Below are 20,485 nucleotides of genomic sequence, written 5' to 3'. Positions count from 1 at the left end.
CAAAGAGATTGGAAAAAGAACTTGAGGTCCAGATACATTTAAATCTCACTGACCTTGCACTAGATCTCACTGTGGTGAGCCATGACCTGGGTTTAATGATGAAACCCAACCTAACCCCTGTCAAACCTGCTGTTTCTTAACTTACCAGGACAGGCATCCAACATTTAAAACTAGGGAAACTATATTATTACTAATATATAATTTCAGTCTGAGCTTCTAAAGAGGAATTATGAGCTATCTTGACTGTTTTTTTACTTTCTTGTTAAGATACACACAGTGGTCAGTGATGAGCATATACACAGCAATTAGTTCAATGGCTGCACACTTGTCTTTCCAGGTTGCTGCTCTAGACTGCAGAACAAAGGCCCATCTTTCTCTTGAAGCCAGTTGCCTTCAGTACCCAGTTAATATAGTTAATTAATATGTAACCATTTCCCATTCTTGCTGTATCAGTGTTATGAAACCCTAGAATTATTCTGGGTCACTCTGGTGCCAGCATTCATAAGACTAATAAACTGTCACATGTATCTCATTGCATTTAGTCATGTTTACAGGTGATTCTGTAAGCCTTCTTTAGAGAAGCAACAGAGGAGAATGGAAACACCCTGAATACAAGGCATGTAATTTGAGAGTTGGGAATTAACTCACATCCACAGTGCTGGTGAATCCCTTCTGGGTTACTAGCTGGATTGTCTAACTCAAGAAATCTTCCTCTTAGGAGTTAATGCCATATTCCAGTTATGTCACATAACAGCTGTTGCTAACACAGAGGTTACATAAATGAAATGTTCAATTACTGTCATTACAAGATCCCTGGGTCCCAACCAGCACGACTGCTATTATTCATTCATAGCTAACTTTCCTGTAACAAATATGTGGAATGAGATATCTTTTGAGAAAATAAATCAGTAAGACTTTGGGCCATCTTTTAACAACATTTTAGGCATTCAAGATACAAAGGGATCTTCAGAAGCACTAATGTCTCAAATTCCAGCTGATTTGGTGGGACCTAGGCACCTACGCACTTTAAAAAATTCATCAGATGCCTGTTTGCCTGTGGGGCTTCACCCTCCTTTTATAGGCATGAGGTAATTCAAATATTACTGTTCTCAGTGGAAAACACAGGACTGTGGCCCTCATTGTAATGAAAGGAAGATCTCTGAGACTGCATAAAAATTTATATAAAACATAAAAAGGAAGTCTTTAATCCTAGGGAAAGTTATGTAACATGCTAATGTTAAAAAACATTAAATGTCAACAAATTCTGCCTACATGTGTCCAGAGAGTTTGCAGTAACTCTTACTATAAAAGCACAATACTAGAAGGGAAATTTCACAAATTAATCAGTTTAAATATTTTATATCCATTTTTTTGTTTTGATTTAGTTTTTAATATAGCAGCATTTCTTAAGTCACAAGCTACTGAGATCATAAATGAAAGAGAAAATTAATTACTCACTTATAATTATAATGAGAATGACTGCACATACTACACCAAGGATGATCATCATCTAGAAAAAGAAAGTTATAGGAAAGAAAAAGAGAAAGTCAGGTTTTCACATGAAAGACATTAACCCCTCAATTTTTTTGCTTTTACTTAGTGACTCATTCCTCATACTTTTAATTCCTGAAAAGACTCACTGTAACAGACTGTTAAGGCCCCAAAGTTAGTGTCAGTTTGAAGAACAGCTGACCACCAGCAATGGTCATAAGCCTCTTTTCAAAGCTAGTCAGTTCTTGCCTGTCAGCTAAAGATGCAGTGACCAACCTCATCCATTTCCAGCAGTAAAGAAAGAGTACGTTTCCAAAGTACGTTTCTAACTCCAAAGGTGATTTAAGTGACTGGATTCACACATGGCATGTACCACTTTATACCAGAGTACCTTGATCACTCTTCCCCAGGTTCCCCGTGGCAGTGCAGAGGCAGCTGGAGATGTCTAATACCTCCCAGCTATTGGTGCTGCTCTGTGTACTTGCACTGTTGGGAGAGGAAGCCCATGCTAACCAGCACGGTTTCCAGCATGTTCTCCTGGAAATCGCTCATGGCAAAGCAGAAATCTGCTCCCACAGGAATAGGTACATCAGAGGCAGCTGTGCACAGACCACACCAGCACTGAGCTGTGTGGGGCAGAGGCCCCCCCACGAGACTTGCTGGATGCTAAGGAGGCCACCAGGGATGCTGCAGTCCAGGTGCCATTATTACCCCAGTGAGAATGGAAAGACTGAAAATCAACAAACCTAAGCCTGGCAAATCAAGGCCTCCATTCCTCATAATATGTGTCTGAAGGACAGAGCCAGCCATTGGCTTGCAGGAGATTTTTTTTATTACTTCCCTCTCCTTCCAGAGTTTGTGAGCCAGAGGAAGGACAGTGGGATTCTGTTTGTCAGGGTAAAGCAAGAAGGGATAATGAGGAAAGCAGAATGAGAGTAGGTTTGAATGTCTAGTGTAGTGTAGGTCATTGTGGTCACTGCAGTCACATGGGTGAACCTCACTCAAAATCTGTGCCTGTAGCTCCCAGAAGCCCTGCTTCCTGCACTGGGCAGCAGGTAGAAGAGGCCCAGAGGAACTGCTCACATGAATTTCTAACCTAGGTCCTCTTATTCTTGGAGTGTTTGTGCATGTAGTTTACCCAGAATATTTTGCCTTGTTTTACACTTTATAGCACTGTGGATTGAAGAGACAAAGCAGACAACAGACTGGCAAGGGATACATGTGGGATTCTCCCCTGGGAAAAGGTGGGTTTATGTGGGTGGACACGAGTAGTCAGCAGCAAAGATTGAAGAGAAATGGAAATGGAGCTGAAATTTTGTCACAGTGTTAATGTTGGTGGTGCATAAGTAGAAAGAAGCAAGGGTATGGGATCTTGGATGAGTAAGAGGAGCTGAAGTTTGTGGGTCCAGAAAACACAAATACTGGAGGAGATCTGAAAAAGCAAGGGAGAGTGAGATTCCCTCTGCTCTTGGGAAAGGCTAAGACTTTGAAGACAGCAGAGAAGGTTGATGAAAGTCCTGCTCTATCCTAATTGGCCCCTCTTTATAAAATACTGTCATTTCCTTACTTCTCACAGCAGTTTGTGAAACCAAGTTGTTTTTTTTTTTTAATTTGGTTTACCATCCTAATGGAAGATCCAGAGGTTGATGATCTCCCACAAGGACAAAGCTTCTTTTCTTCCAGTACTAGAATTCACTGCACCCGCTCAGGTTTTATCATTCACACAGGGAACATGAACTGACATGGAATGCTTTCCCATCCCTATCTGCAGGCACTGACTGAAGCATCGAAATTTGTATCTACATTTTATATACTGCAGAATTTTTAGGGTCCAGCAAAGATCAAAGTTGCTTGACTTATGGAGCCCAGGGGCAAGGCATGTCTTTCTCCCTTTGACAAAAAGAGATGACTCAGGGATGCCATCCTGCAGGCAAATGAATTAAATGCAAGTGGAAGTATTCCTGCCATGAAGTGATTCTCAACAAGAATTTATATTCTTTACCTTGCAATTTTTCCACCAGTATTTTCTCTTCAGTTTGGCTGCACTGGTTTCAAACTGTGAGGCACCTGCTTGCAAGGCATCTGCCCGGTTGTCAAGCTCTGAAAGCTTCTGGTCTCTCTCTAGCACCTTGTCCACGTTCATCCTCATGATGTCGACCACCTGCAAGGGCACAGCTTCACATGAGATCCCACAGAGAGGAAAGCTGAAGGTCACTTGAATGTTCACACCCTGGAATATGACATATCATACCAAACCCAGCCATTTGCCATTATGATATGTGGTGGCAATTACCTGGGCAGTGCCCCAAACTCCTGCCTATGGAAACAACAGTGAGCACAAGATGAGCCCAGCTACACTGCTCAGGTGTGATATAAAGAGACATCATGAAATACCGGAGTCAGATCTATTAAAGGTTTTGATTTCTTTTGGCCAACAAATATAGATACAGAAACCTGACAGAGACCAGTACCTTTATACTATAATTTGGTTGACTTCACTAAGAACAAACCATTATTTTCCTTATATATTTAATATCTTCCTTATCTGCACTAGTGAAATTGGCTAGATAAAAGCCACTCTAAAGGGAACTGTATGCATTTCCTCACCAAGGAATTTACTCATTCTGCAGATCTTTCAGGCAAGATGATTTCCCAGCCATAATTTGAAGTCCTGCTTGAAAGCAGAGGAGGAGAATATTTTACCTGAGACAATTCAGCTCGAAGTGTAGCAGGGAGCTCATCCCATCTCAATAGTCAGCCTCAGCAAACAAAGCATGCACAGCCAGGACACAATATTTTATACACTGAGTTAGATGAAAATCCTCTTCTAGTAAGCCAATAACTCTAAATGGAGATCCTTTAGAGATTCATCACTAATGCAAATGTTAGACAGTATAACAATCTCAGTAAAGTTGTGTCCAATCATTCTAGCAGTGAATAAGTCTGTTGGTCTATTACTTCTCCTATGCTGTCATAAGGAATTCCATGTTATTTTTATGTAATATAATTTAACTATTACCTGCAAAAATCCAGAATTAAAAAGATACATTATTCAAATACAGTGAGATGAAAACTGGTAGTGAAAGAAACTTCAAAAGGACCAGCAGAGGGTTAAATGCTGTTTGAAAACTCAAAAGTTTTGTTTCACTTTTCTACCAAACCTCAAACAAAATCAAGTGTTTTGGTCAATCCAAATTTTCTTACTTGCTTTTCCAAACTAAAATCTTCCAAGCATTTAACTTCATATCAAATTAAAGAACAAATTGTATTAATTTCTCAGCTAGCATTTTGCTGAATTTTCTCTTGGTACAATGATTTGTAGTGAAAATTTTGAACAATTTGAAAATGCTGAAACAAAATAGTGTACTATTTGCTACCCATTCTCTCAATTTTTGTTTTGCCCATAACTATTTATTGAATCTAACCCGACTGCAGTGAACACTTGTCTAGAAGAGATTGCATTTTTGTCAAATAAATAAATGTTTGTCTAGAATAAAACCATAATTGGGGCCTTAGAAGATGTCTAGAGAAATCAGAGGGGAAAACCCAGCATGGACAGAGCTGCAATACAGTATCAGCACTGATACAGGATTAAAAATGTCAGTCATTTTATTAACACCAAGAATATTCTCTGAAGCACAGTGGCAGTGGTATTGCGGTTTCAGGCTGAGTGTGCCACACTCCTCCGTGGTGTCTGGTGCCACCTACAGATGACTTTCCCACAAGACATGGAAGAAAAAACCAGGAAATATCTAGGAAGGTCAAAGCAACGTTTACATATCGGATTCAGGTATTATAAACCATCTTCACCCCAGTGACTTCACGGGACTGAAAGCCCAGTGGCATTTTTCTCCCTTGGCTACTCTTATACTGTGATTTTCCTGCTGAACAAGGATCTGCTGACCATGTGCTATCAAACTCAAAACCCATACCAACTGCAGCCTCCCTCTGAAATGGGAGGCAAAAACCCCATGGATCCTGAACGTCACCCACATAATCCTCAAATCTAAATCCCCTCATACTGGGTAAGAGTTCCTGCCAAAATTATGTCATCATGCTTCACAAGAAGACCAATTTGCACGGGTCTGAGTCAAAAGTCTCAGAATACAGAGTATCTTAAGCAAAAAGCAGGGGTCCACTAGCCTCACTGGAGCCACCTCCACTGATCTGCTTGAAGAGCTCAATGTATCTGACAGGCATCACTCATTTTTAGACAATAAACAGCAATTATTTTTTATCTTTTAGGGAAAATTACTTTGCTGTCACTCACATAAACAATTATAGGACCACTATGATGTAACATGTTCAGGATAAGAAGTTTATTTCATTATTCTGACCAAAGACAGAAGCTGAAATGTAATATTCCTTTCCCCACTGGAAGAGACATTCCACTAACATCAGTGAAGTGAGTGTGATGTGAAAATCAGTGATAATGAGAGAACCTGGTCTGTTGCGTGGGGTCCTTATATAATAAAGAAGTGTAGTCTGCTCTCTGATGAGATGGTGATCAAAGAGAGTTTAATTCAAACCCAATGCTGTTTTTATCCCTTAAAACCATGTGACCTTGTGACCAATGGGGTACATGTCCCCTGGGCTTCCCTGCCCTGGGTGCTTCCCCTGCACCCCTGGACACGCCTCCTACACTGGTCTAGACATTTCTGCAGCCAGAAAGTCCCCATTTCAGTTCTTCAGCAAAGAAAAAGTTCTCAAAAAGACAAAGCCCATCTTGAGAGGTGTATTTAATTCATCTTAAGTAATGCATTTGAGTTGGATATTGTGCTCCTATACTGCTGGAATGCTCAAGGACTCCACCGATGAGCAGTGGGATGTTCACCTATTCCCATCACCACAGCAGTTGGAGGGGCACTGGCATTACAGCCGAGGTGTTGTAGGAATTTAAGGATCCCAGCTGAAACAGCCAGATGGTCCTCCAAGACCAACAAAAGGAGTGGGGATTTGTTAAAGATGCTGTTATGACATCACATGTAGGTGCCTTTCTTTAGGGATAAATTGTGATGATTAATCCATAGAGCTCTGGCTAATGAACACAGCCCTCAGCTGCACAATTCTCTGACAAATCTACCTCTGAGAAGTCAAAGGTTGTCTCTATGAAACAGTCTGTGAGATTAGTGTCTAACCTTTAGGAACATGGGAACACATTAAAAGAGCTGGTTCCACTATGATATATCCTCCTAACCTGACTGACTGGGAGGAATTCCCAAACTGGCACCAATGCCCACATTTATTCTGCAGAACTGTTACTGGTACAAGGATGTTTATATTCAGAATCTCACTTGTACTGCCTGGCTCCTCATAAATGCCATCTTTGATAAACCTCATTTCCCAGATCCACTGCCTTCAGACGAGTGTTGCTGGATCATGGAGAAAAGAAATCTTAAAGAAAAAAAATAACCACAGCAACACTTGTGGTGAGCAACAAATCACTTGGAGCCACTCACCTCATCCACCTGGGCTTGTGTCTGCTGCAGCCGTTTGTTGCTTGACACATTGGTAGCAGGAGAAGGCCCTGCAGCCCCAGCACCAGTGGGACCTTGGGTAGGAGCTGGAGCAGACCTAGATCAAAACCAGAGAATATAAGTGACTGAGACCATCTTTACTTGTTCACTACTCCTTTCCTGGAACAGGTAAAAAGTACCTATCTCTTAAAAGAACTTTTCCATTGTTTCAGCCCATGTTTTCTGTTCCTGGATCACAACCCTCCTGTTCAATTCCTTCTCATACCACAATCAGCTTTTACACTGTTTCTTAGCAGGACTATATCAAACTCTTCCTCTCCTTTGCTGCCTTTTAAAATAGCAAACAATTCAGAGTATCTACCCTAAGTTAGGCCAATGGCCAAACTGATCACAGGCCTGACTAGCAGGGCAGAGCTTATGTCTCGCTAAGGAAACACACTTAGCATTTTGTGTTAATGTTATAGGAGCCAGGGCTGTGACCCTGTATTTCTTCTCAGTGTGCTGAGTGAAGCACTCCCCTGCTCTTTGTGTTTGGCTGGAAGTTAACTAAGTAAAGATAAACAAAAGCAGGGGAGAAAGAATTAGAGGAGGCAATGGGGGTGAGAATTGCACACAGCATGAGGTTAGTCATCTCTGGCATTGGTGGTCACCAAATGCCACCAGAGCAGCTGTCCAGGCTTGAGCATCTGCCACAGATCCTAGGCAAATATTTGTAGCAATGCTGTGAACAGAGCCCTGGTCTCCTGCACATCAGCTCTTTTCTTAAGCATCCACACTGACTTTCCCCAGCTTGCTCTATAACAAAAGACAAAACAAAGGTTCCTTAAAATCCAAGAACTGACCCGGTCTGTCTCAGAGTATGAGTTAGTACAGACAAATCAACCTGCTGGCCTGAACACCATTTTTCACACCCACACTTTAACCTGTGAAACCTGCCTCTCCTTCCAAAGGACCACTGTCACTTGTTCCTGCAGAGAAATAAAACCTTTCCTGAAGCTGCAGAGGAAATCCCTAAGCATGTGAACTGAAAAGTATCACCAAATCCCACTCATGCATTACCAATGCCTTCCCATAGTGACAGACTGAGAGAACACAGTGTTTCTCTGTGAATCATTCCCTTTTCCATCCTGGGGTCTGATTATTGCTGCTGGAATTATGGTCTCATTAATACGTTGTCGAAGTGCTGAGGGGCACTAAAGTAGTTCCCCAAAGGTACCTTAAGCTGCAGAATTCAGTTTGACAGCATCGCCTGAGGGCTGAGATCCCTGAGGATAACACTGACCCTCAGAGGCTCCCAGAGATGGAGCAGCTGTTTGCAGACCTGTAGCTCTGCTGTAACTTACACTTCACTTTTTAACTGCAAGTGAGAATGACCTTATCAAGCTTTAGTTGCAAGAAATGGAGCCATCATCATTTGAGGACCCATCTATTTAAAAACATAAAAACCAGATGCTGCTGCCACCTGCAATGGAATCACTCCATCAATGGCCATGGGCCAGCATCTCGACAGGATTTATTCTGAGTTGTCGCAAAGGATCAGAATCTGACTATAATATATATCACACACAATGCAAAACAAGACTTCCCTGGAGCATCAACAACTTCAAAGGGATTTCCTGGTACAACAACAGAGCTGAAATTGAAATTGTAAAACTTTGCAGTTAAGTACATAAATGGGCATTTTCCCAATCAAAACAAGCAGAATTTTTTCACTACTACAAAAGTTAAGAGAGCTCCTCTCTTGAGCTATGTACTGTTGGCATCCTAGAGACTACAGAACAGAAGTGTTTTTCCCTGCCATATAGGTTTGCTGTAAGCATAGCTTATAAAAGCAGAGGTGTTCTTGGTCAAAGCTAGGAGATAACTCAAAAGTTCTGCCATGTACCTTTTCTGCCTGGTAACTGTCATCTTTTTTTTGCCCTTCCAATCTGCCCTTAAAATGGTTTGGCATACGGTAGACACTTTCTAGTTTGTTCTCTTCCAGCATCCTTGCTGCCATCTAACTTAGTTTCAATTGCATTTCCTGGGGCATTTCCTGCATAAGGGAGGGACCATGGGAAAACCAGTGTGTTTTTACAGCTGCCCTGCTCATCCAGCAGGAGTTACTGTAACTAGCAAAGAGATGACAATCTTTATGCTAAGGCACAGCAAGCTTGTAATTAACATACCCATCTTAATTAATTACATAAAATCTAATTCAAGAGTAACCAGAGCTACGTGCTGCCTGCAGTGCAGAGCTACGCTTTCCAAACCTTGTGTCTCTGGAATTGTGCTCTCCTTACACAGTAACAGCAGCTGCCTCACTCATGGCCCTGTGGGTCAGAGCAACGAGCAGAAGAGCACTCACCAAAAGAGTGTGCTGATGTGGCTCCAGTCCCACACAAGCATCCAAATAAGAGCTTGTCTTTGAACTTAAGTTTTCTAGTAAAGAAAGGAACTGAAGGTCTACATCACTTGAAAGCATAGACATTCTCTGTTATATCTTAGTACCAAAATTCTAGAATGAAAGTCCAACCTGCATTTGCATAATTCTTCCTACATTTAAATAATTCTTCTATTATTGCCTCTGTACCATGTTGTATCAGCTTATAATTTCTCAGAAGCGTTATTCAAAGAAATTTATGCAGAACATTATCACTATGTTGGAGAAGCTTCCTTTTGAAATACATGAAGCATCACAACTTTAAAATATAATTTCTCATAGTCTGGCATGATTTTGGGGAACTACAAAAGAATGCAAAATCTATATAAAAGCTCCATCACTGGGCCCCTAGTCATCAGATCTCTCTACTTTTATTTTTAGGAAAAGGAAAAAAAATTACTGTTGATGTTGAGAATCTTCATTCCCAAGAACAGGTCAAATTAATTTTGAAAGGGGAACAAAATTCTATTACTCTTGGTGAAAAAGAATATAAATCCCTAGGAAATAGTCTTATAAATGGCAACCACTCTGCAATGTCAGAGCACTGGAGTAAACTCTGGGAGAGTGCCAAGTACACTCACTGCAGGACAACTGCACTACTTGCCCAGAGCCTCAGCAGCTGGGTTGTTTTTTATAAAACATTAGTTATACCTTCAGCCCCCACAATGCCAGATTTTGCCTCAGTTAGCACATGAGCAATCTGACTGAAAGCAGGTGCTGGCCCTGTGTATCTATGCAGCAACCTTGGAAGAAACATTTAGGGACTATCCTAGTGATTCAGCAAAATGGTCTCAGCTGACTCAGACATCCTCAGTTCTTCTAATTGGGCCTGAAACTAGTAGGTCAAAATCACGACTAAGAGATTTGTCATCTCACCTGGATATTTTGGAAGCAATTTACTACTTAGCTCTGACAGCTAAAGGGAGCTTCAACTCTAATTAAGATAGAAGTGGAGATATCCAGTGTTAGTGCTTTGCATTTCAGCACTGGCTGAAAGAACATTAAGGATAATTGTGTATCTAATATTTTGGGAAACTGCCTGACATATACTTTCATTTTTGTTCATACGTGTGAGCTACACAGGAGAAATTATTTTCTTAGTCAGGCTAGGGAAGGGAGATGCACGATGCAAACACCAGCAGGATGCCAGGACACCACTGTGGCTTTGGTACAGTTTACACTGGGACCTCCACGGCTGCTTTCAGCATTTTCTTTTATCCAAAGTGCTTTTTAAAGCCTCCAGCTACAGGACCTAATCTCTTCAAAGTCTTTATCCTAACAACACTGCAATAAGCTAAGGAAAAGCTATTATCCCTCATATGGCTGGGAAACAGGTACAGGGAGATTAAGTGACTTGCTCAGTGGCACAGAAAGCCTGTGGCAAAGCAGCCCAGCCCTTTTCATTGCCATCCTTCTGCTCCTCTGTTCTTCAACTATTGACTTGAGTGAAAGCTCACAACCTATTTCTGATAGCAAGAGTTATTTTCTACCCCTCAGACTTAGATAGTGAGAAACGTAGCTGAAGCTTATAGCACGAGGAAAGTGAGAATTACATCAGACGGCTCTAGCTGGTGTCAGCTGGCAAAGCTCAGGGGAGGTGTGGAGGACCAAGGATCAGAATGGGAACGATTTCAGGAATGAAAAAAGATACACAGCGATTGAAAGGACTTTACTATATGGACTTTACAGTTATCATGTGTTTATAAATATATACATTGTATGATTTCCCCTACAGTTGTAACTGCCCAGGCATGTCCACCTCGTGGTGCTTCCTTCCCTCTCTGAGTGGCTCAAGAAGCTGCAGAGAGGAGACAGCTACACCCTTTCCTTCCCCGGTTCCTCCCCCGTTCCTCCCTCTTCGCCTGAGTCCCTATCCCTGTTCGTTTCCCTGGTTGTCTGTCTCATGCTCCACCCCATTTTCTGGTGCATTCCAAGCCAGAGCTCATAAAACCCTTGTGCACCCCCATTAAAGGAGCATTGCATTGCAACCTCAAACCGCATCGGACCCCTTTGTGCTGCGGCCCTTCTCTCCTCCCCCACGGACCGTGGCAGGGAGGGCAGTGCATGTGCATCAATGCAGCAGCACATTTGACTAATGATCCCTATAAAAAGTGACATGAAGGAGGCAATTTTCTATGAACTCCACTGTGATTCCTCTTTCCTCAAATCCTTTCCTCAAACCCTTTTCCCTCAAACATAAAATTTCACTGCTTGTCTTTTTTTTTTTTTTTAAACTGTTCAGGTATCATATTTATGTAGTAAATATTTACTGTTGTGACTTATGTATATTTAAAACACCATTCTTCCATGTGGACCCCTTCAAAAGGCATCTAACCCATTTGGGCTTCACTGTGTAAGTGGAGTTTGACAGTCTGTTGTTTCAAAGGAATTTGAAAAATACACCAAAAAACACCTGTTTAACTGTAAAATAAATCAGAACCCTTCCATAGCTTTGTACTCTCAAGATTTAACTCTAAAACAATTATTAAAATTAGCTACAAATGCAAATTCATACATTTTTTAGGGACTAAGGATGTCAGTGGAGATCCTGGACATAAGAGTAGCTGTAGAAACAAACCCCTTTCCCAGTGTCCCTGGTGCCAAGAGTGTTCATCTGCGAATTGAGATGCAGTGGAAAGCTTTGAGGCAGGGAGGATCTCTAAGGAAATAAAGGAGCTCTGTAGCCCTGGGGGTTTGCTGTTAGTTCTGAACTTGCTTTGTTTATTCCTATGCAGTAACAGCTAAACCAATTTTCCCACTGATAATTTGCAAAGGGGGACTTTTCCTGATAATACTTAGAGTCTTCTGCATTCTGGAGGAATTTGCTAGTTCCTAGTTCTCTGTTAATCTGATTCTGCTTCACAGGGTTTTATTTCTGTAGTAGGTCAGTTTAGCCAATATTAGCAAAAAAGCTTTCTTAGCAATCAGTTTGGCTACATAAGGTTTGCCACAGTCCTACCAAAATCCAGTTTTACTGAATTGGGCAGAGTAAAATTCTGTGCTAGCCTACTCACATCATCTCAAAGCCATCTCTCAAAGAAATTGATACCTTTGCTACTTAAGATTCTGGGCCTTCCAGACTTGAGTGCTTAATTGTACAAACTTAACAGTACATGCCTACCACAGCTGTGTGTGGACAGTCATGTTTGTGTTTGTGTCTCGAAATCAAGAGATATTAGCTATCCATCCCAGCACCTCTTAGCAAATTTTTTGATTTTCCCATAGTGAAATGGGATAGTGTCAAATGGCAGGTCCTGTTACTCTTTCAAAACCACACACTAAGTCTGTCAGGAAAGGTTTAGGGAAACTTCTAACACCTGCTTAAAATAAATTTTCTTCAGAATTTGGTTCTCATTCTTCTTACAAGTAGAAAGTGATGTTCTCTGCCTTTAAGGTGAGAGGACTTTTCAAAAGACAACCCTGGCTAGAGAGCATGACTTCCCAGTTCCAAAATAGATGTACTCAGTAGGAGAATGTGCTTTTTAGTTCAGTTGCCCACCTAATTTATGTATTTCAGATTTCTAGTTCATCTTCCTCCCTTCAGTTATTAACTAGCCTATTTTAATAGGCTGAGTTTCATCCTTGTTTTCATTCTACTAATCTCACTTTCACAGGGGAATAAAAATAAAGTTGTTCAATAGGAGTAAAGAAAGCCATGATATCATAAAACTGGTTAGGCTGAGAAGATAATTAGCTTATTGACAGGGGAGTATCACTGCTGGGCTAGTGGACATTTGCATACTGGGGCTGGAGGGATTTTCAGACTACAGAAAGATGTTTTCAGCCCTCAGATCTCACAGAGAGAGCAGAATTGGATCCCAAAAAGAGCAAACAGGCTTCCTTCACTACAAGGGAAGCATCACTGCTTGAACAGAGATGTTGTTCTTAACTGTGCTTTTCAGTGTTCTATCTGAGCACTTCAGTGTTCAGTAAAAATGTGACTATTGACAAGTAAATGGCTACAGACTTAAACTTAGGCTCATTCTATTCTATGACTATCAAATTTCAAATGATTTCTCATGCTATTTGTAATAACTGGGTAGCAATGAGTAATAGTGAATTGGTGGTAGGAAAAAAACCCCACATATAAAAGGAATTAGCATTTGAGGTGTCTTAATTTTGTGAAGAAAGTTCTGCTTTGAACATATTTGTGTTCCCAAATGTGATTTTCATTTACTACCAACAGTATTCTATGAGGACTCTCCCTTAATACCAAATATTTACTCTGATCACCAGCCAAAGAATAATACTCTACATTTAATGTCCTGGGACCACATTTAATTAAATATTCCCACCAGTTTATTAGGACTGCATTAACCATCTGGTGTGCTAAATATGCACACAAAGGAAAAATAGAGGAACCTTAAGACATCATCTTTAGTTTGATCAACATTTCTTAAGTTAGAAAAAACTGACTGATTTACCTTCTCCAATATCTTCTATTCAAGCCAAATGAACATTGCTTACAAAGCCACAAACACCTGAATTCTGAATCATGCCAATTAGTCCAGCCAGATTATTTTTGTGACAAACATAAGAATTTTCCAGAAAGAGTTACATTATTTCCATAATTTCTCTAAATTTTAGCCTTCAGAACAACCGGTTGTGGAGCCTCAGGGTTTCAGCTAGTCAAAAAAGTAACACAAGGCAGGATTCCTTTTCTGAAATACCAACACTACAGATTTTTTCAAATCCTTTTCCCCCTTGCTGTCATCTTTTGCAAAGTCTGTGGCTTAAGATAAAGTCAGCTCAATGCAGGCATGTTGTGTTAACCACTGCTCATGTTTTGCAGAGTAGTCCATAGATTTGCTTGAAAGATGATTAAGGGTTAGACAACTCAGAGTGTCAGTGTTCACATTTTATCTTCACAAATTAAAACCTCAGAGCTCCGTTATAGAAGCCAAGGATCTCACGTACCCCACTGTGAAGTGATCGCTGATTCAAAAAAGCTCCTGCACATACAAACCAGTTCAGCCTTTAGATCCCAGCTGACCAGTCTCCTGTTCACATTTAACTGGACAAAGGAAGGTTTAACAAAATGGTATGGAATCAATGAGGAAGACAGCCAAGTAGTCAGTCACCATTATCACCTGTAACCCCTCTGCCCCACTTAAAAGAGCTCAGTCTGCTACTTAAACCACAGTTAGGAGTTGTGTTGACCCAGACTAACCAAATCTCAGCTCTGACACACTGTGACATGGGGTTTAATTTTTACACCATAGCACTTGCCTCTCCAAAAGCAGCGAAGAGAGTTCCCCATCTCTTCCCAGGGGGCAGAGCAGCAAATTAGGTCTCTCTGGGACAACTGCAAGAGGGAAGGAAGAGCTCCACGTTACTGAGCACCCACTGGAGCTGGTTCACTTATGGGGCAGCCCCACAGCACCTCGTGAGACCTCTGCTCACCTACTGCCAGATCACAGGGAACTTTGCCCCTGACAAACCTCTGCATTAGATGAGCTACAAATCTGGGTAATCTTGGATGAAATTACAGATATTTTTTCACAGCTACAGGGACTGCAAATCTACATACCCCGTCAGAGGGGTTAATTCTCATTATTTGCTGATTTGAAACTAACTGTAATCTTTACACTAAACTGAGATTTTTTTTAAATTAAAGAATGAAAGAAAATACAGGTTTAAGTAATAATAAAAAACTTTCTCTTAATATTTATATTGACATTAACATCATTTTGTAAAAAGAAACAAATGTAATTTATTGTTCTCTAAATTTTGCTTGTTTAAATTCATAATTTGCATCAGGCTGCTTTCAGATAGAAATTAGTTTAGTAAAAAATGTGGAAAATCCTTATTTCATAATAGTTAATATTCATAATAGTTAATAACTAAAAAAATGTCTTCAGTGAAATGTCTACACAGAAAAATACTAAAACATTGCACTAGAAGTCAATTTTTAAAAGGAAGTGTTATCTCTAGTTCCTAGGTAGTATTGGCTGCACCTTCTATAACTTCTTATGAGATTTCATAATTGGCAGGTTTAAGGCTCTTTTAGTAATTTCTTTTCATTAGCTGAAAGAATACAAGCTTCTTTTTTTTGTCCCTTTTTTATTTTTTGATGCTTTTCAATCTGTTAACTTTGAGTATCCAGGTTATGGTGTGGGCTAAAGGTAATAAAACTGGCACAAAGAGCAGTTCTGTGATCTGATTTTGTCTCAAGAGGTTATTATTTCAAGTCAGTTCCATACAGATTAAATCTAGTGTAGGTAAATGGAAATACTGTTACAAAACAAAAAAAACCAACAGAATTTTCTCTTACAGAAGTTCCTTATGCTCCATTAGACCTCTGTGTTTTTATCTTAATGCAGTCCATCTGAGCTGATGTGGTTTTCAACTGCATCCCTGAGAGCTCTTGACTTTGCAAGGTGCATTGGTAGCAACCTTTCTCCAGTTACTAGAGCTCTGTCTTGCACACTGAGCTTACACACCTGGAAAAATATCACAAAGACTGACCAGCACAGGAAGAGTTGCATTTTTCTCCTTACAAAACTTTACTAAAGGAATTTTAGTTTATAAATAGGAGAGCGCTTTTACTGGGCATAAGAATAGATACACACAAAAACCAACCCAAGAATGACAAAAACCCAACAAACCAAAACAAACAAAGAAGAGATTCAGCAGAGAAATCAAACCCTGGGTAACACAAAACCTTTATTTTTCTTGCACTAAGTTATCAATCTGAAATTAGGGAAAGAGAAAACTGATTGTATACACACAACACTGGATTAAAGCAGAAATCACCAAAGTGTACCAGGCTGTGGGAGAGAGGAAGCCTAACAACAAAGCTGTACCCAGTGCCTTAGTGAGATATGTCTGAAACAAGAATAGAACAATAAATACACTGAAAATGTAGTCAGTATCGCTGCTGCCATTTCCCTCTTCTTCTTGGAAGATAAAGAAGAAATACAATATGTCTTAAAGACAAACTGTAGGGCAAAGAGACAAATACCAGACATGTTGCTAGAGAAATGTTTCAAAAATTCATAACTCTAAAGCCAGAGTTGAACAAGCCCAGTGATGCTAAACATCGTAGTCTGCCAGATATTCCAGATTCACAAACCTCTCTTTCCAAGCTCCAGAGCAATCCCTAAGGACACAGTTGAGTGGAAATGGCAGCTTTAAGCAAAGTCCCTGAACTGGAGCTGCTGTACTTGACGTTCACGCTGATGTGGAACGTTATGGGCAGACATGGCCTGTGTTTCTCATGCAAAGGAGTAAGAGCACCCACTCTTTCTAATATTCTGTGTAGCCTTCCAGTTTCATGGGATATACCCTAAGGAGTAAACAGGCAGCAGCTGGGCAGGGAGTGGGAGGGAAAGATCAGGGCAGAGTTTGACTCAGCCATCCCCTACTCACTGACTCATGTGCTGGTGTAGAAGAAAATGCTATAATTTGTTGCTGGTTGTAGTCAGTTAAAAGTTACCTCTGATACAGAGAAGCAATGAAGACTCTCAAAAGAATGGAAAGATTGATATGCTTTCCGTGCTTTTAAGAAACATTTTTGGGATCAAGGATGTTTTCTATGCCTGTCTTTTAAAAGACTCAAATTAAAACCTAGGAGGCTTGGGGGTTTTCTGCTTGCCTGTAAATTATTTCCCAGCACTCTTGTTGTACTTTAGAAGGAAATCAACTATTAACATGCCTTTTTTTTTTTTTTAAAGAAGAGACAGTAACAACAAAATAGCTGAAAGTCACATTTCCATCAGCAGTGAAACGTTTTTGTAGCCTTGCTATATATATGTGCCACTGCTAGTCAGTGGCTGTTTCATCACAACTAAACTTTATAGGGTAATTACCATTGTTCCTTATATTAGAGCTTAATTATCAGGAGGCTTATTAAGCTTAAATCTTCTCTAACTATTTGGCCAAGAGAGCTGCACTGGATAGTTTATCCCACCTATTCATTACTTAAACAGCAGTCACATTGTTTGTGCAAGTGTTAGAGAACAGCAAAAGTACCTGTACAGAAAGCCAACCTTTCATCCTTATTTCTCACAAAATGTCCTATTCAGTTCTGGAAGAGTTTCCATGAAACACAGTTCCCGTTTACAAGTGACTGTATCCTTATCACAGGTGCTCCACCTTCCCACAGTGTTATGATTCACACACAATGTATTTTCTCCCCAGTCTCAACATCCATCAATTAATGAAACTAGATTCCATTTAACCAATCAAATGCATTAAAGCAATAAAGGGAAACTTCTCCAGTTCTCATTGAATGAAAAAAAATAAAACCCCAGAACATTTTGAATACAACAAAACCAGAGTTTTAAAGACCTTTTAAAGAAGATCTTTGAGACTATTCTGCCAAATAAATCACTTGGCAAAGTGATTTAAATTCATTAAATATTAACAGAAAATCATACAAATGTGTAAAGTAACATTTGCCTGTATCATCACCATCATCTCTCCTAAACTCCCCATCCTCATGGGATCACCAAGAGCCTTGTAGCTTCTCCTTAGGCTATGCTCCCACCTTTATCTTACCATCTGTCCTTCTCTGAAAACTCTGATATTTTTTAATGACTGTCTTTGCTTTACATAAAGACCTATTTTTAGATCACAATTCCAGAACCCTTAGTGTGATTTCAGAAGCTCACAGGTATACTCTGTGGATCAATGCTGAGGCTGAGATGTGGCATCTGATTTTCTAATTTATTTGAGGTATTTAAATCAATGTTGTGCACACCTGTATATTTGCAAAGTGCTACAGTGCAGAAACTGAACTTTAATTTTGCTTTTTTTCACCCCAACTAAATCCACAAACGTCTGTAATTCAGTAAAGACCAGTTTATCCTGGTTCTGTCTTTTAGTCTTGTTACACTCAAGAGAGTGCCTTTTGCTGTTTATGAAAATGCTTAGACACTTTGCTGAAAATCTGTTGTGAGTTGCACCACTATAAACAGCCCTTGGGGTTCTCCAGATAAATGGAAACTGTCTCCTCCGTGTCTGCTGAGTGAGTATTGCTATTTTGCTTAGCATTCAGCTGAAACTTGGAAGTTAATTTTTTTTACAATACTTCAAAAGTAACCACTAGTTCCTCATGTCCTTTTTTGGAATTAAAAAAGTCATTAGGATTGAGAAGAAATGTTTGAGATTTAAACCTATTATGCTTTACAAGTCAAAGAATAAAAATTTGAACTGTCCATATGTTGTTCAAGTGAGAAGAAGAACAGGTGAGAATCTTAGTTGAGACAAAGCAACCCATTTACAATCACCCATGAAGTCCTGTTTATATAAAAAAAAGGGAAGCATTCCCATAGGATTCCCTGCCCTCAAAGCTACTCTTCCAGCTCTCTCAGTCTTTTCATCTGTGTTACATCCCTTGAAGGGCAAAGTATTACCTTCTGCTATTACATTTGGATACAGATACGTACTCAAAGTTAGAAGAAAACGTTATTCATGCATTTTGTTTCCATAAAAAAGCTAAACAACTTTCTACAACTACCCCAACTAAATACTGGTAATTAAATCTACCTGTCCACAATAAATTCAGCCTACCTACAGCAAGATTCAATGCATTGATAGAGCTATTACATTTTTATTATTACTCCTTTAGCTCCTGTGTCCTTTTGCATTTGAGCCATCCCACTGGTGCAGTGCTGTAATGCAGTCTTGGCACTACAGGCTCAGACATCCAGATCCTGGAACACAACTGGGAACCTTCTGTATGGCACACATGCCAGGCAGAGGGAAAGTGTGCAGGGCTGTAACCAGTTCCCTTGGTAACCAAGTGGTATTTTAAAAGAGAAAGTGGTACCATGGTGTTAAGTAAATAAATGCACACAATAAAGGCCCACACACGAGTAACTTTCCTAGATACTGCTGACAATAGAGAGCAGCAGAACATGTAAATTCATGTGCCTTGGACCTGTGAGGAAACAGAAAAATTTCTCCCCAATTAGATGGTCAAATAATGCCCTCATTCACAAGTTCCTTTTAGGCAGCCAGGAACACTCTGCCTCCCAACCCTTTTCCTCTTACCTCACCACTACTTTCCCAACTCTTTTTCACATTACAAACAGCTACTAAGCAACAGGAGGTTTGCAGAGAATGAGTCACTCTCATGTGGCTGATGGGCTGAGTGCAGGATGGAGATTAGTGACCTGACAAGGCACAGCCCAGAGCCATTGTGCTTCCAGAAAACCAAAGTGGTCACTGAATGCAGCAAAACTTAATATATTATAAGTGCTTTAAAAGGATGTAATTGTAAGTGATGCCTTATAATTCTCACAGACAGATGTGTGAGCTGACAAAGAACACTGCTGTATGTTAGATGCAAAGGTGACATATGGCACTAAGTATTCCATATCAAAAAGGTATTCCCTTAAAGTTAATTAACCATTTATTAAATTAGATTTTGTTTAGATGGTAATATGAAATCCTTGTGCTTTGGACTGATAGTAAAAATTTGGGGAACCACACAAGGTCAGTCAGTTCCCAATGTAAGCAACAGATTTTGACATAACTGTGAGTGTATCTCCAAACCAGACTTCCTTCTGACTGAGGTTTTACTTTTCTGAGGTTTTTTTTCCCTTTAAGAGAATAAGGGAAAAGAGAAAATTTATCTGAAAAAGGACTCAGGAGTTTATCTGGACCACTCCCTTATCTCCAGGGAGGACTCACTTCTACTTCAGATCTGATACAGGTTTGTCTGATTCTTTCCCCAGCAGTATTTATATCAGACATTTTGATGGTTCATTTATCACTGTTAACTCAAGAAAAACTCCCAGGGCACCAGACAGAGCCATTAATCCTTGCAGTATGCTTTGCAGTGCTTAGTGGCAGGGCCCCTAATGAGGACTGCCCAAAGCTTATCTGCAGCATAGACCCCTCAGTCATGAATCAGCTGAGACACCACAGTATCTAGAAAAGAAAGAGCTGTGACTTGTGAATATGAAGAATCTTGGTGCCTGCATGGAAACCTGAGAGGGAAGCTCTTTAGGTTGCCCATAAAGTCCTAGAGTGGCTGAATATCCACAGGGAAATTCAGAAGAGAAATGAAAAGGAATGTTTTCCTTCTTAGAGTTTGGTAGAAACCAAACCTACGAGATCTTTAGCAAAGTACATTTTAACCTGT

General features: G+C 40.1%; 1 protein-coding gene across 1 annotated transcript in view; it reads right to left on the bottom strand.

The window, feature by feature from the left end:
- The window catches only part of LOC116791545 (vesicle-associated membrane protein 2-like), a 52,505-nt gene that overhangs the window by 9,719 nt on the left and 22,301 nt on the right, over nt 1–20,485 (bottom strand). The window contains exons 2-4 of the mRNA XM_032697659.1: nt 6,951–7,065; nt 3,494–3,652; nt 1,459–1,510 (exon numbers count right to left, since the gene is read on the bottom strand). Coding sequence (XP_032553550.1) covers nt 1,459–1,510; nt 3,494–3,652; nt 6,951–7,065 — 326 coding nt within the window. The remainder of the gene's footprint in view (nt 1–1,458; nt 1,511–3,493; nt 3,653–6,950; nt 7,066–20,485) is intronic.

The sequence above is a fragment of the Chiroxiphia lanceolata genome, chromosome 10, assembly GCF_009829145.1.
Source record: "Chiroxiphia lanceolata isolate bChiLan1 chromosome 10, bChiLan1.pri, whole genome shotgun sequence".
Classification (NCBI taxonomy): Eukaryota; Metazoa; Chordata; class Aves; order Passeriformes; family Pipridae; genus Chiroxiphia; species Chiroxiphia lanceolata.
This window is presented reverse-complemented; position numbering and strand designations above follow the sequence as displayed.